The sequence below is a fragment of the Manacus vitellinus genome, unplaced genomic scaffold (assembly GCF_001715985.3).
Source record: "Manacus vitellinus isolate BGI_N305 unplaced genomic scaffold, ASM171598v3 scaffold_4_pilon, whole genome shotgun sequence".
In the NCBI taxonomy this organism is placed as follows: domain Eukaryota; kingdom Metazoa; phylum Chordata; class Aves; order Passeriformes; family Pipridae; genus Manacus; species Manacus vitellinus.
In genome coordinates, this window is record NW_021940604.1 from 33876827 (window position 1) to 33892727 (window position 15901).

Here is a 15901-nt window from a genome sequence, read left to right on the forward strand (position 1 = left end):
AAGAGGAGTGAGGCTGTGTCTCAGATATGCACCAGCCTTCCAAATAATGAATGTCAGCTGCAACTCACCAGTTCAGTGATCATGGTTGGCCAAAGTGAGGTAAGATGCTGTGGAGACATTCTTAAAAGCAATACTCTGAAAAACAGGAACACTTGGGAATGAAGGGTGGGCACCTGTGGCAACCGGAGACTTTCTACCAGCCTTTCTGAAACAAAAAGCCAAGAATTCCTCAGTTCAGAATAATTCCAAAGAGCATTTTCTCCTTCCCTCATTTACTCTCAATTTTAACTATTTTTTTTAAGTATCTGCCATGTTACAGTTTCAGTACTTTACTATTTTTATTCTGCCAATATAAAAAAATAATCATGTTCACTAAGAATGGAACAAAAGAGAGAAACCTCGAAACAGTGCAGTTGTCTATTTTGTTTAAGTTCTCCACATAAATGCAATAGTGCATCTGGGAGCTTTGCTCATCTTATGTAGAGCTTAAAAGAGGAGTTAACAGATTCCAAACAATACAAAAACAGCCGGAACAGCTAGGATTTATTATTATTATTAAAAGGCTGCACCATCATAGTACATGGGAAATTACACACGGACAATATGGTCTTATGCAACTATAATCACCTCTAAACTTTCAGCATATATAGAGGCAGGTCCATAAAGAATTTTTTCAGTCAAGCCAACATACATGCATGTTGCAGTTCAAACCAGTGAAACTACCTGATACCATGAACATAGTAATCTCAGCTACTGACTTGACTGGGAATTAAGAAAAACACAAACACACAACAAAAAACCCTAAACAACTTGAAAAAAAATAGATTCCGTAACAAATGAAACAAGAAAGATGATGCAATTGATTTTCCATATGGAAGAAGAGACCACTCAATTTTTGTGTCCACCTTGGTGGCACAAAAAGACAATATATCTAGAAAATTCTGCCGTAACTATTTACGTCATCTTAAAATAAAGCTAAGCAGTCTCCGTTCCCAATCACTTAAAGTAAAAGGTAAGAGATAAACTTCAGTGATAAATAGGACAGATAAACAGAACAGCAGAAAAAGCAGCAAGAGAAGTTGAAAACTTCAAGGTCAGCTTTTCTATTTATCCCCAGCTGATGGGTGTTTATGCCTCAGATGTTCATATCAAAACTTATGATACAGGTATCCAAGAATATCAGTCAAGGTATAAAATGACAGATCAGTGAAATAATCTGAATAAAAGTCAACTGGTAATTACAAAGTATGTGTGGTTTGTAGACATTTAAGGCTAAAAACATTTTAACCAAAATCTGCAGAGACTCTGTTCCAGCCATGGAAACAGTACCACACACTGATATTCCAGGGGAAAAATCTACCAGCTGTTATTCTGTCATACAAACATTCCCCAGTTAACAGCAGAGTCCAGAAGTCCACTAAATTATGCATTTTTACTGACCTTGTATATCTGGAAGGTATTTCTGGTATTGGTCTATCTCACTGCTAAAGATTGCGAACGCGAGTCTCTTCAGGAGCATAGCGCGCTGCTCCAGCTCCACATCCCGGTTAGCAAACAGGTTGAGTGAACTGCTCTGAGCCACAGCCACTCGTGCTGAAAGAGGAGAGACAAAGTGCAGAGAAGAACTTAAAAATTTCCCTTCTGTTTCACTTTAAAGCACAAGTAACTCTTACTTTCTTTGCATTAATGAAGTTCAAAAGCAGACGTTGGGAAAATGCATGTTCTGCAATTTGTATTTTTAACCACAGTGATTTAAAATACATATTAAAAGAAAACTTGTAAGTTTTCTTTTAATGGCTGGGGGGAGGGAGTTCAGTCATTTTTAAAAAAAAAAATTTGCGTGTACAGGTGCTCAGAAGTTCCAGAAATGTGCAGAATCAATTTTTTTCTTAAGCAGAGTTACTGTCAAATCTTAACAAACCAAAATGAAAACAAAACCCAAACAAACCAAAACCCACCCTCACCCACTCTGCTTAATCAACCTTGCAATATAGGCAAAATTCACTGTAGGCCAGGATGGCCTCAAATTCTCTCATTTCAAGTTATTTATGGATTTACAGAAACAAATAATCAAAGTAAACATGAAAAACATTGAATAAATCAAACAAAGTGCAATAAATATTGAACAAATGTTTTCAAGAAATTTTTTCCCATTTATTTACCATTTATATTGGTGAAAAGTCACTATTACATCAACAAATACTTACTCATCAAATCTCTGAATGTGGTTTTGTCATGTGTCATCAAATTATCCATAATAGCTCTCCAACTAAAAGAGGCAGATTGTACACAAATCAGAAAATCAAAAAAAAAAGCAAGAATTTTCAGGAATATTTACAGAGCTTTTTCTGCTCTTTTAATTCAGCCTACAAATTCCAATCCAAGCTCTCTGCTTCACAGGAACCAATCACCTCGTGTGATTTAATCTGAAACTATATTTCTTGAACCCCCCTTGTCAAACCAAATTGGAAATGCCATTCAGAGGGACCTTGACAAGCTTGAGGGGGTGGGCTTATGTGAACCTCTTAAAGTTCAAAAAAGCCAAGTTCGAGGTCCTGCACAAGGGTAAGAGCAATTCCAAGCAAAAGGACAGGTTGGACAGAAAAGGGACTGAGAGCAGCACCGAGGAGAAGGAGTTGGGGTTCTTGGTAGATGAAGAACTGAATTTGAGCAGGCAATGTGTGTGCTCACAGCCCATAAAGCCAAACACACCCTCGGCTGCACCAAAAGAAGTGTGGCCAGCAGGTCAATGGAGGTGATTCTGCCTTGATTCTACATTGTCCTGGTGAGAATCCATCTGGAGTACTGCATCCAGCTCTAGGACCCCCAACATAAGACAGACACAGACCTGTTTAAATGGGTCCATGGGAGGACCACAAAGTTGCTCAGAGGGCTGGAGCACCTCTCCTGTGAAGGACAGGCTGAGAGAGTTGGGGTTGTTCAGCCTGGAAAAGAGAAGGCTCCAGGGAGACTTTATAGCACCTACTAGTACCTAGAGCGGGCCTGCAGGAAGGCTGAAGAGGGACTTTTTACAAGGGCAGAGTGATAGGACAAGGAGGAATGTCTCTAAACTGAAAGAGGGCACATTCAGATTAGATATTAGGAATAAATTTTTTATTATAAGGGTGGTGAGGCACTGGAACAGGATGCCCAGAGAAGCTGTGGATGCCCCATCCCTGAAAGTGTTCAAACCCAGGTTGAACAGGGCTCTGAGCAACCTGGTCTAGTGGAAGGTGTCCCTGCCCATGGCAGAAGGGTTGGAACAAGACGATATCTAAGGTCTCTTCTAATACAAACCATTCTATGATTCTACAAAATGCTAACCACTTTTTCCTCATTAAAAAAAAATAAATTCGATTTTAAGATTTTTATTTTTTAAAATAGATTTGTATATAAAAATATACCTTATGTAAGCAACTTTCACATTTCATGCAGTAATCTAAACCACAGAATATCTCTCTTTATTTCTCTCAACAGATATCTGTTGAGAAACTTTGGTCCACATGGTATACGTAAAATTTGTAAAGGCCATTGATATAAGCAGTAAAAAGAGAGTCTTACTGATTAACACATGAAGCATCCATCTGGAAGAAACTGGAATCCATGAAGAGGTCAAATGCTTCCTTTTTCCATGCTCTCCTTGTGTACTGATACCCGCTAAGACTGCTTAATAACTGGACACAGGCTCGATAGCTGGATGCGTTGTGAGCGCTAAACAAACAAAAAAAGTCAACATAAACCAATTCTGAATTGCTGCTTTATAGAAAGTTTGATAGGCATCTAATCCTTACCATACTTGTTTCAACTTAAGTGTCACCCTCCAAATTTCAACTGACTGTAGAGATCTATGTCAATTCAATAAACTGTAAATGTACCTGTGATTACGGAGGTAGGGCACAACATAGTGCATAATATTTACGAGCAAAGGAATAACCCTCTCTTTTTCATCACTGTAGAAAACCATATCCAAAAGATGAGCCAGAACCTATAAAAGGAGAGGAAGATATGTTACCATGCATTCTCAAATTGCTTTTTATCTACTATTCAGCATTTTTTTGTACAATGTTCTTGACCGAACATTATTATAGAAGTTATAAAATTTCAGGTACCATACAAAATCCAGAGTATAAAGACCCATCATTTTTAAAACAAATTAAGGTAAAAGCATAGAAGCATAAGCTCTTGGTCAAAGCATTCCAACAGAATAAGCTACAAACAAAGAAAAAAACTCAAAGACTGACTGTGATTATCAACAGCAAGAAAGATATACCACTTAAATAAGATTTAACACATGAAGTTTGCCATCAACAAAGTTTCCTACACTACACATCTGAAAGGCCATGCTTTATGCTTCATCCACCTCAACAAATCTTTATAGCTAGGTTATTAATGAGGTTTTATAAATTTTTACATGACAGGATGCAAAATCCATGCATATCAGTGTTTCCCATCAAATCTCCTTCCTCAAGCTTCTGGTCTAAAGCTTTTCACAATATAGAAGTTTATTTTAAGACGGCATTAATTACATCCAAGGAGACATTTACCTCAGAAAGTAAGGTCAATGCGTGGACACTATAAACAGATGGAGTTATGTTTGAAGTTTCCATTGCTGGAGACAACATATCTAAATGAAGATAATAATAAAAGTGTCCAAAGTTAGTTTTCTTAAGCTATTATTTACTTTACAGCACATTTTAAAAACATATACTTTGAAGATGAACAAACTTTTCTCATATTCACCGTTTAAGATACTACTGCTGGAACAATACTACAGCATTTTTAATGTATTCAAATATGGCAAGCTGTCCTCTTTGTTGATTTTGGCCTGATAATTAACGTTTTGTTTGAAATAAAGATGAAAGTGGAACTACCTTCAACATCTGATTCTAAGTTGTTTCCATCAACCATAATCTTGGGGGAAGGCTTAACCTCTAAGTTTCGTCTTAGCCAAGTAGTCTGTTCCAAGGAAGAACCAGCAATTGCCCCAATGGCATCCACTATCTTGTGCGTTACATCCTGGTAGAAAAAAACCCAAGCATTTCAAGAATTTTGTGCAGAAGGCTTTATTTATTGTCCTGACATGTAGAAAATCTATATAACCAAATATAGAATTGCCTTCAAATCACTTCTGTTCTATGTTATCAGTGATTAATAACTCCACAGAAAATGAGAACTTTTTCAACAGATTATAAATATTAGAAGAAGATACTAAAGAGTTATTTCAGACTAGAGAACCGACATCAAAAAATTCTAGCACATTCAAGCATCTAGTTCCAATCCTCTGCCATGGACATGGACCCATTTCTCTAGACCAGGTTGCTCAGAAGTCTGTCCAACCTGGCTTTAAACACTTCCAGGGAGAGGACATCCACAACTTCTCTGGGTAACCTGTTCTAGTGCCTCACCACCCTCACAGCATAGATTTTTTTTCCAATATCTAATCTAAACATACTCTCTCTCTGTTTTAAGCCATTCCTCCTTGTCCTGTCACTACATGCTCTTTACAAGAGTCCCGTTCCATCTGTCTTGTAGGCTCACTTCAGATACTGGAAGGCTGCAATTAGGTCCCAAAGCCTCCTCTTTTCCAGGCTGACAAATACAATTCTCTCAGCTTTTCCTCATAAGAGAGGTGCTCCATCCCTCTAATCAACTTGGTGCCCTGCTCTGGACTTGCTTCAAGAGGTCGATATCCTTCCTGTGCTGGGATGTAGATGGTCTTTAAGGTTCCTTCCAGCCTCAACCATTCTATGATTCTATGATTCATTGTTCAGTATTTTCAAAAGACAATACAACAAATTTCTTACCTGGAGATCTCTTTGATCTTTCTTATTCTCCAGACTTGGGTTTTTCATGATGAACTCATTAAGAACACTGAAAAAATACACAAGTAAATACGGATTTTCTTCTCATAATACATTATTCATTAATTTTAAGGGTTAAGACAAATCTGAAGAACATTTATTTGCACAGTACTATTTATTTACTAAGCCTGCAGTGATTGCTACTTATCAATATTCAAGAAAGCATCCTTTCAAGTTCCTTAAGTTAATTTTGATCATATCATAAGAGTTTACCAGGAACATGTTTTACTCGACTATATATGAAAGTCTCTTTGGACACAGTTTACTTGGGAAGATAAATTTAAAATATTCAAGAAAATGGTCCCTGAAGCTTTATAAAGAAAATCATATTGAAAAATATATTTCTAACACTCTAGAAACTGTTTTCATGCTGAGAATTTTCACATACCTAAGAAATAGTCATTGTAGTTATTTTCAAAGAAAAGTCAGAAACTTACACCTGCTGCTTAAAGAGCCTGAAAAATCACTCAAATAATCAGTAAGGTAAGATCATGGCTTATATCATATTATAATATAAAATTTAATTTATGTAACTATTCCTCAGAGAAGAAACTGATTTGAATAGGACCCTGAACAGAACTCCTGCAATTACTCTACCAGTCAAAAGTAAGTGACAGAGATTTGAAAACACTAACACTTCAGTATGATTTCACACACTAACATTTCAGCTTATTTGGAAACTGCAAAGATCAACAGCACTTACCCAAGTATGAGAAACTGTCCCGGAGCTGGAAGACCAACCTGTATGGAATCTTTTAATAGAAGCAGCAGTGCTGCCCAGCTGTCTACTAAGCTGGTCACTGGAATCCTAAGAGAGAGAGCAGCAATGTCAGTGAAAACAACATCGTCTCCCTCAGGTACTCCCCCACTGGCTTTCTACCTCACAATTGTCCTGTCAGATATTGTGAATCAACATTCTTACAGATTCTTTGATTTTTCATGTAATACTAGGTAGCTGCATCAAGTCATTTAGAAACAGAGGAAGGCAGAAGAGCAGCATATTCAAAATACATGCTTTTCCCTCCAAGGTTGAAGTGCTACCAATGAGTTACAGCCCAATTAAGATCAGCTGTCTTTGGGCAGGGGACAGATTACCTGCAGGATTTTTAGCTGGGGGAAGAAAGGTGATGCTGAACTAGGAAATTCACAAAATAAATCACCTATTTTTTATGACACCTACAGTTCAAAACCATTCTTCCTTCACTATTTATATTGCACAGGCTATTTCTCATCATAGAAATTACAAGAAGATGCAAAATATTCAAATTTTCCATCTGCTTCTTGATGGCAGTAATAAAATTTAACTTCTTTTCTTACCTTTGAGTATACGCATAGAAAAACTGCAACATGCAGACTTCCAATGAAAGATGTTTCTAGAAAAAGATATGAAACTTGTGTCATCAGGAAGAAAAAAGAGCCTTTTTTTGCCAGGGCAAAATTGACAATGATCTAATGTCTGAGTGTCTGAATATGCAGCTTATTTAATTAAGGTATTACCAAATGACCATTTAGACATCTTTCTATAAAGTTATTCTTCTCCTTTTTTTTTTAATTCCCCGTTTTCCTCACTTCTTTTTCCCACCTGAAAAAAATCAACCTGATGCTAGGGAATGCACCTGTTTCCCTAATGTAAGCAGCATATCCCCACAAAAGAAGGACTTGTACGGTGTTTTGTGCTATGTTTACTACAATCCTGCAGTAAACAGGATTCTGGAGTTGTTCAGCAAATAGCAATGACTTAAGCTGGTATGACTTCCCTCCAAAAGTTCTTCCATCTATTAGATACTGTGAAAATTTTTGCAGTTTGCTTCTCAGCTTTGTGAATGAAGTACCTGTATTATCAATGTTCTAGGCTTCATTAAGAGAACATTAAACAAATCAACAGCATCTCTAGTTTTCATACCTTGTCCTTTGCTATGGCTGGAGGCTGCTTCAAAACTTCTTTCACAGTTTGTATAACAGTCTCTGTTCTCATAACACTGATAGAGCGAACCAGCTCGACCAGTAGAAGTTGTTCTTCACCTGCTGTAGGTATAACCTGAAAGAATCAAATGTATGTCACAGATTATCATCACAGACAACGGCTATGTCAAAATTAAGGCAGCTGGCCTCATGAGATTGAAATGATAGTAATTAACAGTCCATCTAGAGATGTGGTATCCCTTACTCTTCTCCTGGAGAATTCAGGAGGATTATCCCATTCTAAAATGGTAGCTCCCTGACAGTACAGTTGCTAATCAGAAATGTAAATGTTGTCCATATTTCATTGTATTTTTTCCACTGCAATGTCTGAATTTTTTCTTCCTGCTTCTAAATCACTTAAAGCTATCACCACTATTTGAAGTAACCACTGTAGTATAAACATACCTTTGTCCTAGAAGTATTTTTGTTTTGCCTCCTTTCATTCCATACAAATGCAATGGCAGCCATGAAGTGAACACCGTGATTCATTGAAATCGGACCCAAAAGTTCCAGGATCTGTTGCCTCAAATTCTAAACGTGAAAGCAGAGCACATACTCCTTTAGATAAGCACCTCAGCATTATGTTTAAAACAACTAGCTACAAACCCATATTTGGATGGCAACTATCACTAACTTTTATAAAAATGGAATACTACACCAGATAAGCTGAATTCAAACGAGACTTTTTCATATACAGGACATGTTGAATAATCTTTTGAATAATAAAGATTTGGGTAAATTAAAGGAAAGCTGGGATGTGCAGAAAACTTGCCATGTTTAACCAGAATAGAAATGTTTATCTTTTTTTTCATAGAAAATAGATAGCATTATAGACCATCAAGAATTATATCCCCATCCTTTCAGTGCACAGGAAACGCTATAGGCAGCACAAATATGACCATGGATGCTGCCTGTGAAAAAACATGGAGTCTTGTTCCTTCAATCTGAATGACAAATGTTGAAATGGATGTAGCAGCAGCATCACAAGCAATATCAACATTCAAATTAACTGAGGAAATCTTATTTTAAAACATTTCAAATTAAATTATGTTTTCCTATTTAATACCATGAAATATAAGTTTGAGCTGATAAGAAGGTGAAACAACATTCTCAGTATTATTTGACTTCTTCTCAGGTTCTCTTTTTTATGATCACTGGCTCACTATCTGCTACAACATTTCCCCATACAGTGACATCATTGTATGGAAAGTGAATGAATAAAGGAACTAGTTCACAAGTGTTCTTATATACTACTAGATGTTTTAAGAGGAGAGTTCTCTTTTGTCAAGATTTTACATTACTACTGCATATCTTTTGAGGCGTAAAATGGTGGCTTAAACCTTTTCAGGATGGATTTCATTTTGTCTGCAGGAAACAGAGAGACATTATTGCCTTGAACCAATACACTCAAGTTTAAAAGCAGATTCAACATCCATTTATAAAAGCCTTGTTTGTGGGGTAAGTGAGTAGATGAGGACAAAGGTATTAAAACAAATTCAGAGTTAAGGGAATGGAATTGAAACAATTTTCACAGAGGTATTAATGAACAACTTAAATTATATTATCCCTGATATTCTGACCTTTGTTGACCCAAGATTAATAGTGGTAATGGATGCAGCAGCAGCAGCAGTAGTTTTCTCTGAAGAATCTGCAAGGTGCAGAATGCTCCACAGCAAAGTCACAGAAGACATGATCATATGCAAGATAGATAGTATCCCATTGCGTGCTTCAATCAAGTGCTTCTGATCTACATTAACCAAAAGCTAGTAGATTTTCAGGGGAGAGAAGAGGAGTATTAAATACCCACATAAACAGCATAATTAAAAGAGTGTAAACAGACTCAACTGACATGGAAGCTTTAAACCTTAACTCTTTTTCAAAACAGTTTGTCAATCATTCTCATAGTGCTTACAAGTTTTGATTCTGTTAAAACAACAATAAAAGAATCTTTTGACTCAGTTGTGCAATATCAAATGTATTCTGAACATCTGAGGCCTCATGTCTACAGCAATCGGTTTTGTATCGCCTGCCTGTTCCTTTGCAAAACAATTATTTCAGAATTTTAAGTGTAACAAATATTCTAGGTAAAATTATTTACTTACACAAACAAAAGACACTTTTAGTCATTCTTAAATTAATGGAAGGGAAAGGGGTACAAGAACAGGAAAAAAAGTGTAAAAACGACTAAAGAGAGAAAAGGGCAAAAGCTTCTTACAGAATCTGGGCCAAATTCTTAACTGAGACTAGTCTCAGAATATCAAATCTAAAAATATTGCTTGACTTGAAAGACAAATTGTGAATTTACAGAAGGAACAGAAAGATAATTTTGACATATTGCAAGATAAACACAGAAAGTAATATGATAAGCATCAGTCTGGGAAGCTCCACAAAACAACAGCAGTTTTAAAAAGTGGCATTTTAGAGGTCTGAAAGTGAAGTTCACTCTAGTTATTTCACGGTAACAAAAGAAAAACCAAAAAAACAAAACAACAAAAAGAGTAAGCAAATCTTAAAAGTACAATTCATAGAAAATTGTTTCTCTGTTTGAGATGTGCATATTATCAATAAAAAACAAATTTATAGCTAAATCAACATATTTGGTATTTTTCCCACTCAGATTTAATTTGATATGTACTGCATAGGAAACTCTCAGACACCAGATAAGCTTACCTGATGATACTGCGTAGATGGATCCAGGAGGCAGTAATGAATTATTGTTGTGATCCCTTCTAGTAAAGTAAGAACCATATCAGGGGGAGTGACTGATGCCATCCAGAGAGGCCTAAAAGAAGAGATTAATTTTTTTAACGTGGGTTAATCTGATGCTAAAGTAACTCCACCCAATCAAATGTACTTAAAACGGTTATAGAACTCTACATACACATACCTATTATCAGATAATCCAGTTTCATATTTATACTGCTGAATTAAATTATCCAAGTTCCTGCAGAGCTGAAGAGTCACTGAAACAACCACCCTTTGAAGAACTTTTCCCATGTAAGGCAACGTAGAAGTGATAAGGCCAATCCACTGGGGATGCATTTTACAGGCACAGTGCTGGTGTAAAGCTCGTATCACTGCACAGAGAAACATGCCTTGGCAGGTTATTGGCTGGGAATGTAAATACTGAAGAGAAGTCATTGGCTGCTGGGGACCGATGTGCTCCAAGTCTGTTATGACAAAGTCAAACCCCGTTTCATTTTCTTCAGGCACAGTCATTACTCTGTGTTCCAGCACAATCAGCCGCTGAAGTACTTTTAAAAGCTGTGACTGCAGAGTACTGCCATTGTCAAATTCATCTTCAGAAAAATTTATAAGGCTGTCTTCAGAGAAACCTTCTTCTACAGCCACTATGTTTTTTCCAGCTATCTTTTCACTGTGCCATTTCTGTGCACTGAAGATAGAAGACAGCAGACAATGCAGGATCACTTTCTGGACCTTGCACTTGGACAACATGTCTGAAATAAAACTAGGAAAGCCTTTGGCAGAGCTCTCTATCACTTTTGCCAACTCAGCAAAGAGAAGCGTCAGAATTTCTATACTCATCATTTGCATATTGCGGTTTCCTATTAGATCTTGTGAGGTGACTTTCACATGAGTTGGATAGTGGCTCCGCATGTAGTATAAACACAAGGAGATAAGAATTTCTATGTACATAGAGCTCCGAAAGTTATGGTTAGAATCCACTGGGATGTGACTGTAGAAATCCTTGCCCATAACAGATATCCGATGCCTGGCTAGAAGATTCTGGAGCAATGAAAGCTGAGGAGTGTATGCGTTGTTGACACTGGTAGTGGAGATGGCACTTACAAAAGCTGAAGGATTTGTTTTCAGAATTGCTTTAATTGCAGAAAAAGCATACAATGTCCTTGAAGAGTCATACAGCTGGAGATAAAGCAGCACATGTTGATACAGTGGATGGATATTGAAGTTAGGAGATTTTCGCATTCCTGGGGACCCCACATCACTTTCTATTTCCGAAATTTCTCCTTCTCCACAACTGTACCAATTTTCTAAATCAAGACCATCACTAAAAAAGACATTTGTTTGCTTAAGCTTTTCTGTTTGTGATTTCTTCTTCTCTTCATCTTTCTTTTTGGCTATTTTCACCTTAGGTTTTGCACCTGGTTGCTTACCAGCCTCTTTAACGATTGTTTCTTTTTCTGACATTTTTTCTGGTAGCTTTCCTTTAAAGCTGAACTGAATACTACTGTGGCTTCGCTTTCTGGACTTTGATTCAGTGGAAGAAAGAGTGAGATCAGAGAAAGATTGCTGGCTTTCTGCAATACAAGGTGAAGAGTTATTTCTTGAAATTTCATCTCCTAAGCTCTCAAGTCCAGTCTCAGTTGAGGCTGATAGCAACTGTGAGCTGCCATTACTAAGCAAACTACTCTGACTACTTTCAATATTTTGATCATCATTTTTTGCCATCTCTACAGAGTTATCCAAAGAACTGAATTTACATGAAGTATCCTCAGTGTGTATACTATCTTTAACTAGTTCAACTTCTTCTCCGAGACCACTTACAACTCTGCATATAAGATCCGTAACAACTTGTTGCACAATTTCATCAGGTGAGTCTTCTTTCAGAGTCTGAGAGCTATCCTGAGCACTCAGGCTTTCTGTTTCCACTTCATAACTGATATTGTCTCCAGTAGATGACTGAGAACAGCCTGAGTCAGAACTCTGCAGTATTTCAACTTGATGGTCAGGAAGATCAAAATCAGACACAACCATTGGTATGGTCTCACTGCTGGTACTTAACAAGGAAAGCCTGTCACTCAGAGGGTTGACAGTGAGGCTGAAGTTCTCCATTTCATCCATAGCAAGTTGTTTTTCATTGCCTTCTTTAGGTATAATAAGTTGTCCTTGGTTTACAGGCACATGGGAAAATGCTTAAAGAACACAAAAAAATGTATACACATAAGATTTTGTTCTTCAGAATAAGAATTTAGAAATAAAATTTAGATTTTAAACTCTTATTAAGACTTCAAATTATAAAGACATGGTAAATAGTGTCTTTCCATTTCACAGCAGAAAAAAAATGTTAATATGCAAACAACATATTCATATTAAAAAAGCAAGATTATTTTAGCAGCACACCTTAGCAAAACAACATAATTCTCCCACAAAATATTATGCAGTCTTATCTGCTTTTGTTTTCATACAAAAAGAATTGGTGGTATGCTACTAAAATTGCACAATATGTGCAAACACCTTCAAACCTTATTGGTATGTTTTCAGCCAGCCCCAAGTCACTGATTATGAAAGCATTTCATTTCTTGGTTTAGCTTCAAGCCATATTCCTAATTTCTATCAAGGTTCAGTAAAACATAAGAAAATACTCTGCATTATAACACTTGCATATCATCTTAATTTGAGAACAATAAAACTTCCATGACACTTGAAATAGAAAAAAACCCACACAAATGCACACATAAGCAGTAGCTATTCCAGCACCTGGTTTTTCAAGTTACCCTCAAAAATTTCTGCTGTTTTTAATGGCGCACGTAAACAACAGTCAAAGAAATTATTTAGGAACTTCCTACAGCCTTCTTGTGTACATACCATCAGCACAGCTAAACTTCTGCATGAACTGCTTTTCATTTTCTTCTTCGGGGTGATTGGGAGATTTAGTCCAGTAACATTCAGCCTGTACTCGCTGAACAGAAACCCGCTGAGTTTTCGGATGGAGAAGGAGTAGAAGCAAAGGTTCAAGAACCCTTGCAATATCATGTCTTTGAAGCACTTGATTTAACCAGGCTTGTCCCACTGACCATGTAGAACCATCCAAGCTATTGAGACTATCCAGCATGATAAACAAAGACCTAGAACAGAAAGATGAATGAATCTAGCAGAAATTCTACACTGCTCACAGAGTAATCCCACTTTAATCTGATATATGACAAATTTTAACATGCCAGTACATACTCCAATGTCTTCTCCATATAAACCAATATTTTCTTTAGAATCCAAACTTTGCAACCTGAAGCTTTATATTTTAGTCTAGTCTAATGAAGAAATGGTCAGGAAGAGCTAGTAATAAGGTCAGTTAAGATATTTGCTCTAATACTAGCAGTTGTATAGTCAGTTCAAATATGTGTAAGGCTTCTAGCATAACAAGCTCTTGTTGCCTTCTGAGTGCTAGCACCATTAAAAAATACACAACTTTAAAAGCCAATTCACAAGGATACATGCAAAAGAAAAGATAACTTATTCAAAGATTTTGTCCTCAAGAACAGAGAGGAGAAATATACTTGACAATTCAGCAGTTCCTGCTGTCATTATTTTCTTTTTTAACAGTTCTAGCCTTTAGAATCCTTTCCAGACTTGGGGAAAAATAATACATATATTAGACTCTGAATTTTACCTACTGTTTTACATCCTCCAGTAGTACATATTCATAAATTTTTAGCTGTGCACATAGAATTTATCACTGCTTATGCAATGAGTGATGGTATCAAGCCAAGGAAAGAACAACCTTTTTACTCCACTCCCTACAGCTAAGTATGCATTAGGAAATATAAATAAACACTTTTCCACAACACTTGTGCTAGCTAAGGAAGACAAAACTAGTTCAGAGACTGGATCATTTAGTCTTTTTTAAAAAGGTAGTCTGATACCAGAACACAAAACAGAAATCCTCTGCTGCTTGCTATAAACGACCTCTTACACAAAACACACAGAACAAATTAAGGGAAAGAACTTTCATATTTTAGCACTTGCTTGCAATTTTGTTCTTAGGTTTTCTTAGTTTTACTGTTACTTTCCATTTCATATAATTCAATTCTGGGTTGGCTTCTCTCTCCTGCTTTTGTTTTTATCAAAACACAGCAAGAACTCAGATACTAGGTTCAATATACACCACTTTGATTTTAAACACAGTGATAGAGTGACCATTCTTTTCCCATTCTTTATAGCTTCCAGAAAAATTTACAGCTTACATAATCATCATGAAAACAGTTTTGCCTAACACAAATTCACTTCTTGTCCTTCTTCCTTGCTCTCACAGTTACACTGTAGTTCTCCAACATCTAAACACAGTGTTGCCAGTATAATGTAGTTAAAGATTTTGAAGTAAATTTATTTCAACTGAATCATCCTTGCAATCACCAACCTGTCAAAGGTACGGCCAAAGGAAGAAGATTTGTTAATATGAAGGTCTCTGGTGAGATGCCATAGCACTGCAAACTTAGCATGAGCTTCCATTCTTACTTTCTGTGGACCAAATAATAGGTTAGATCTATCAGAATGTAAGAATTCCTGATAAGAACTGGAAAAACAGAGTCATACAGTAGCTTAAAAGATATAATGAAATTATTAAAATTAACTTTTTTGGCTACACATTCAAATACTATTTTCTAATCTTAAACCCAGTAATAGCCAACAATAGGTCTCTGTGAGCAATTTAGTACCATGAAACGATTCTCCCCCATCATGATCTTAAATGACTTAGTTTCAAAGTCTAGCTTGAAAAAAGTTTTAGAAATTTTAAAAGTGTGGTAGCTTGAACAATACTTATTTTACTTCCACAAATTACACAATTCTGTTTTCAGTGAGGTTATCTTGGCACTAAAAGATATCATGAAGAAATGTGCAAGCTTTTCAATATGAAAACTCAAGCAAAAAGAGGCAGAGAAAAGGCAGAGAAAGAAGAAAAAATATTAGCTATAGCATCTGGACTGATGGCATTAAACACAATACACATGGCAATAAGGGAATGAAAATAAGTTGGCTAGAAAGAGAAGAATTTTCTAGCTAGATATGTTGTAGACAAGAGTTCTTCAAATTCAGCTCTGGAACTTTGAATTTTATTTGGACAAATAGGACATGCTTACTGCCCAAAGGACTTCTAATAACTAGTAATAATATATAGAATATTCATAAAATTATAGAATATCCTGAGTTGGAAGGGACACACATGGATCATGGAAGTCCAGCTCCTTATATTTAACGGTAAAAACAGTCCAAAGTAACAACTGTTATGTCTATCTCTTTACTGGGGCTGATCAAGGCAAAGAGGTATTCCAGTAAGGCTGCAAACAACAGTAAATGTCATGCTGTGATTTGAATAGACA

General features: G+C 36.4%; 1 protein-coding gene across 4 annotated transcripts in view; it reads right to left on the minus strand.

The window, feature by feature from the left end:
* Nucleotides 1–15901, minus strand: part of DOP1A (DOP1 leucine zipper like protein A) — a 49179-nt gene that overhangs the window by 8569 nt on the left and 24709 nt on the right. For all 4 annotated transcript variants that reach the window (XM_018078020.3, XM_008920313.4, XM_018078019.3 and 1 more), the window contains 17 exons: nt 14941–15041; nt 13392–13651; nt 10711–12718; nt 10494–10605; nt 9404–9586; nt 8229–8354; nt 7765–7899; nt 7179–7234; nt 6565–6669; nt 5805–5871; nt 4872–5016; nt 4545–4624; nt 3876–3985; nt 3562–3711; nt 2208–2269; nt 1441–1593; nt 69–205 (listed from right to left, as the gene is read on the minus strand). In XM_018078020.3, coding sequence (XP_017933509.2) covers nt 69–205; nt 1441–1593; nt 2208–2269; nt 3562–3711; nt 3876–3985; nt 4545–4624; nt 4872–5016; nt 5805–5871; nt 6565–6669; nt 7179–7234; nt 7765–7899; nt 8229–8354; nt 9404–9586; nt 10494–10605; nt 10711–12718; nt 13392–13651; nt 14941–15041 — 3990 coding nt within the window. The remainder of the gene's footprint in view (nt 1–68; nt 206–1440; nt 1594–2207; nt 2270–3561; nt 3712–3875; nt 3986–4544; nt 4625–4871; nt 5017–5804; nt 5872–6564; nt 6670–7178; nt 7235–7764; nt 7900–8228; nt 8355–9403; nt 9587–10493; nt 10606–10710; nt 12719–13391; nt 13652–14940; nt 15042–15901) is intronic.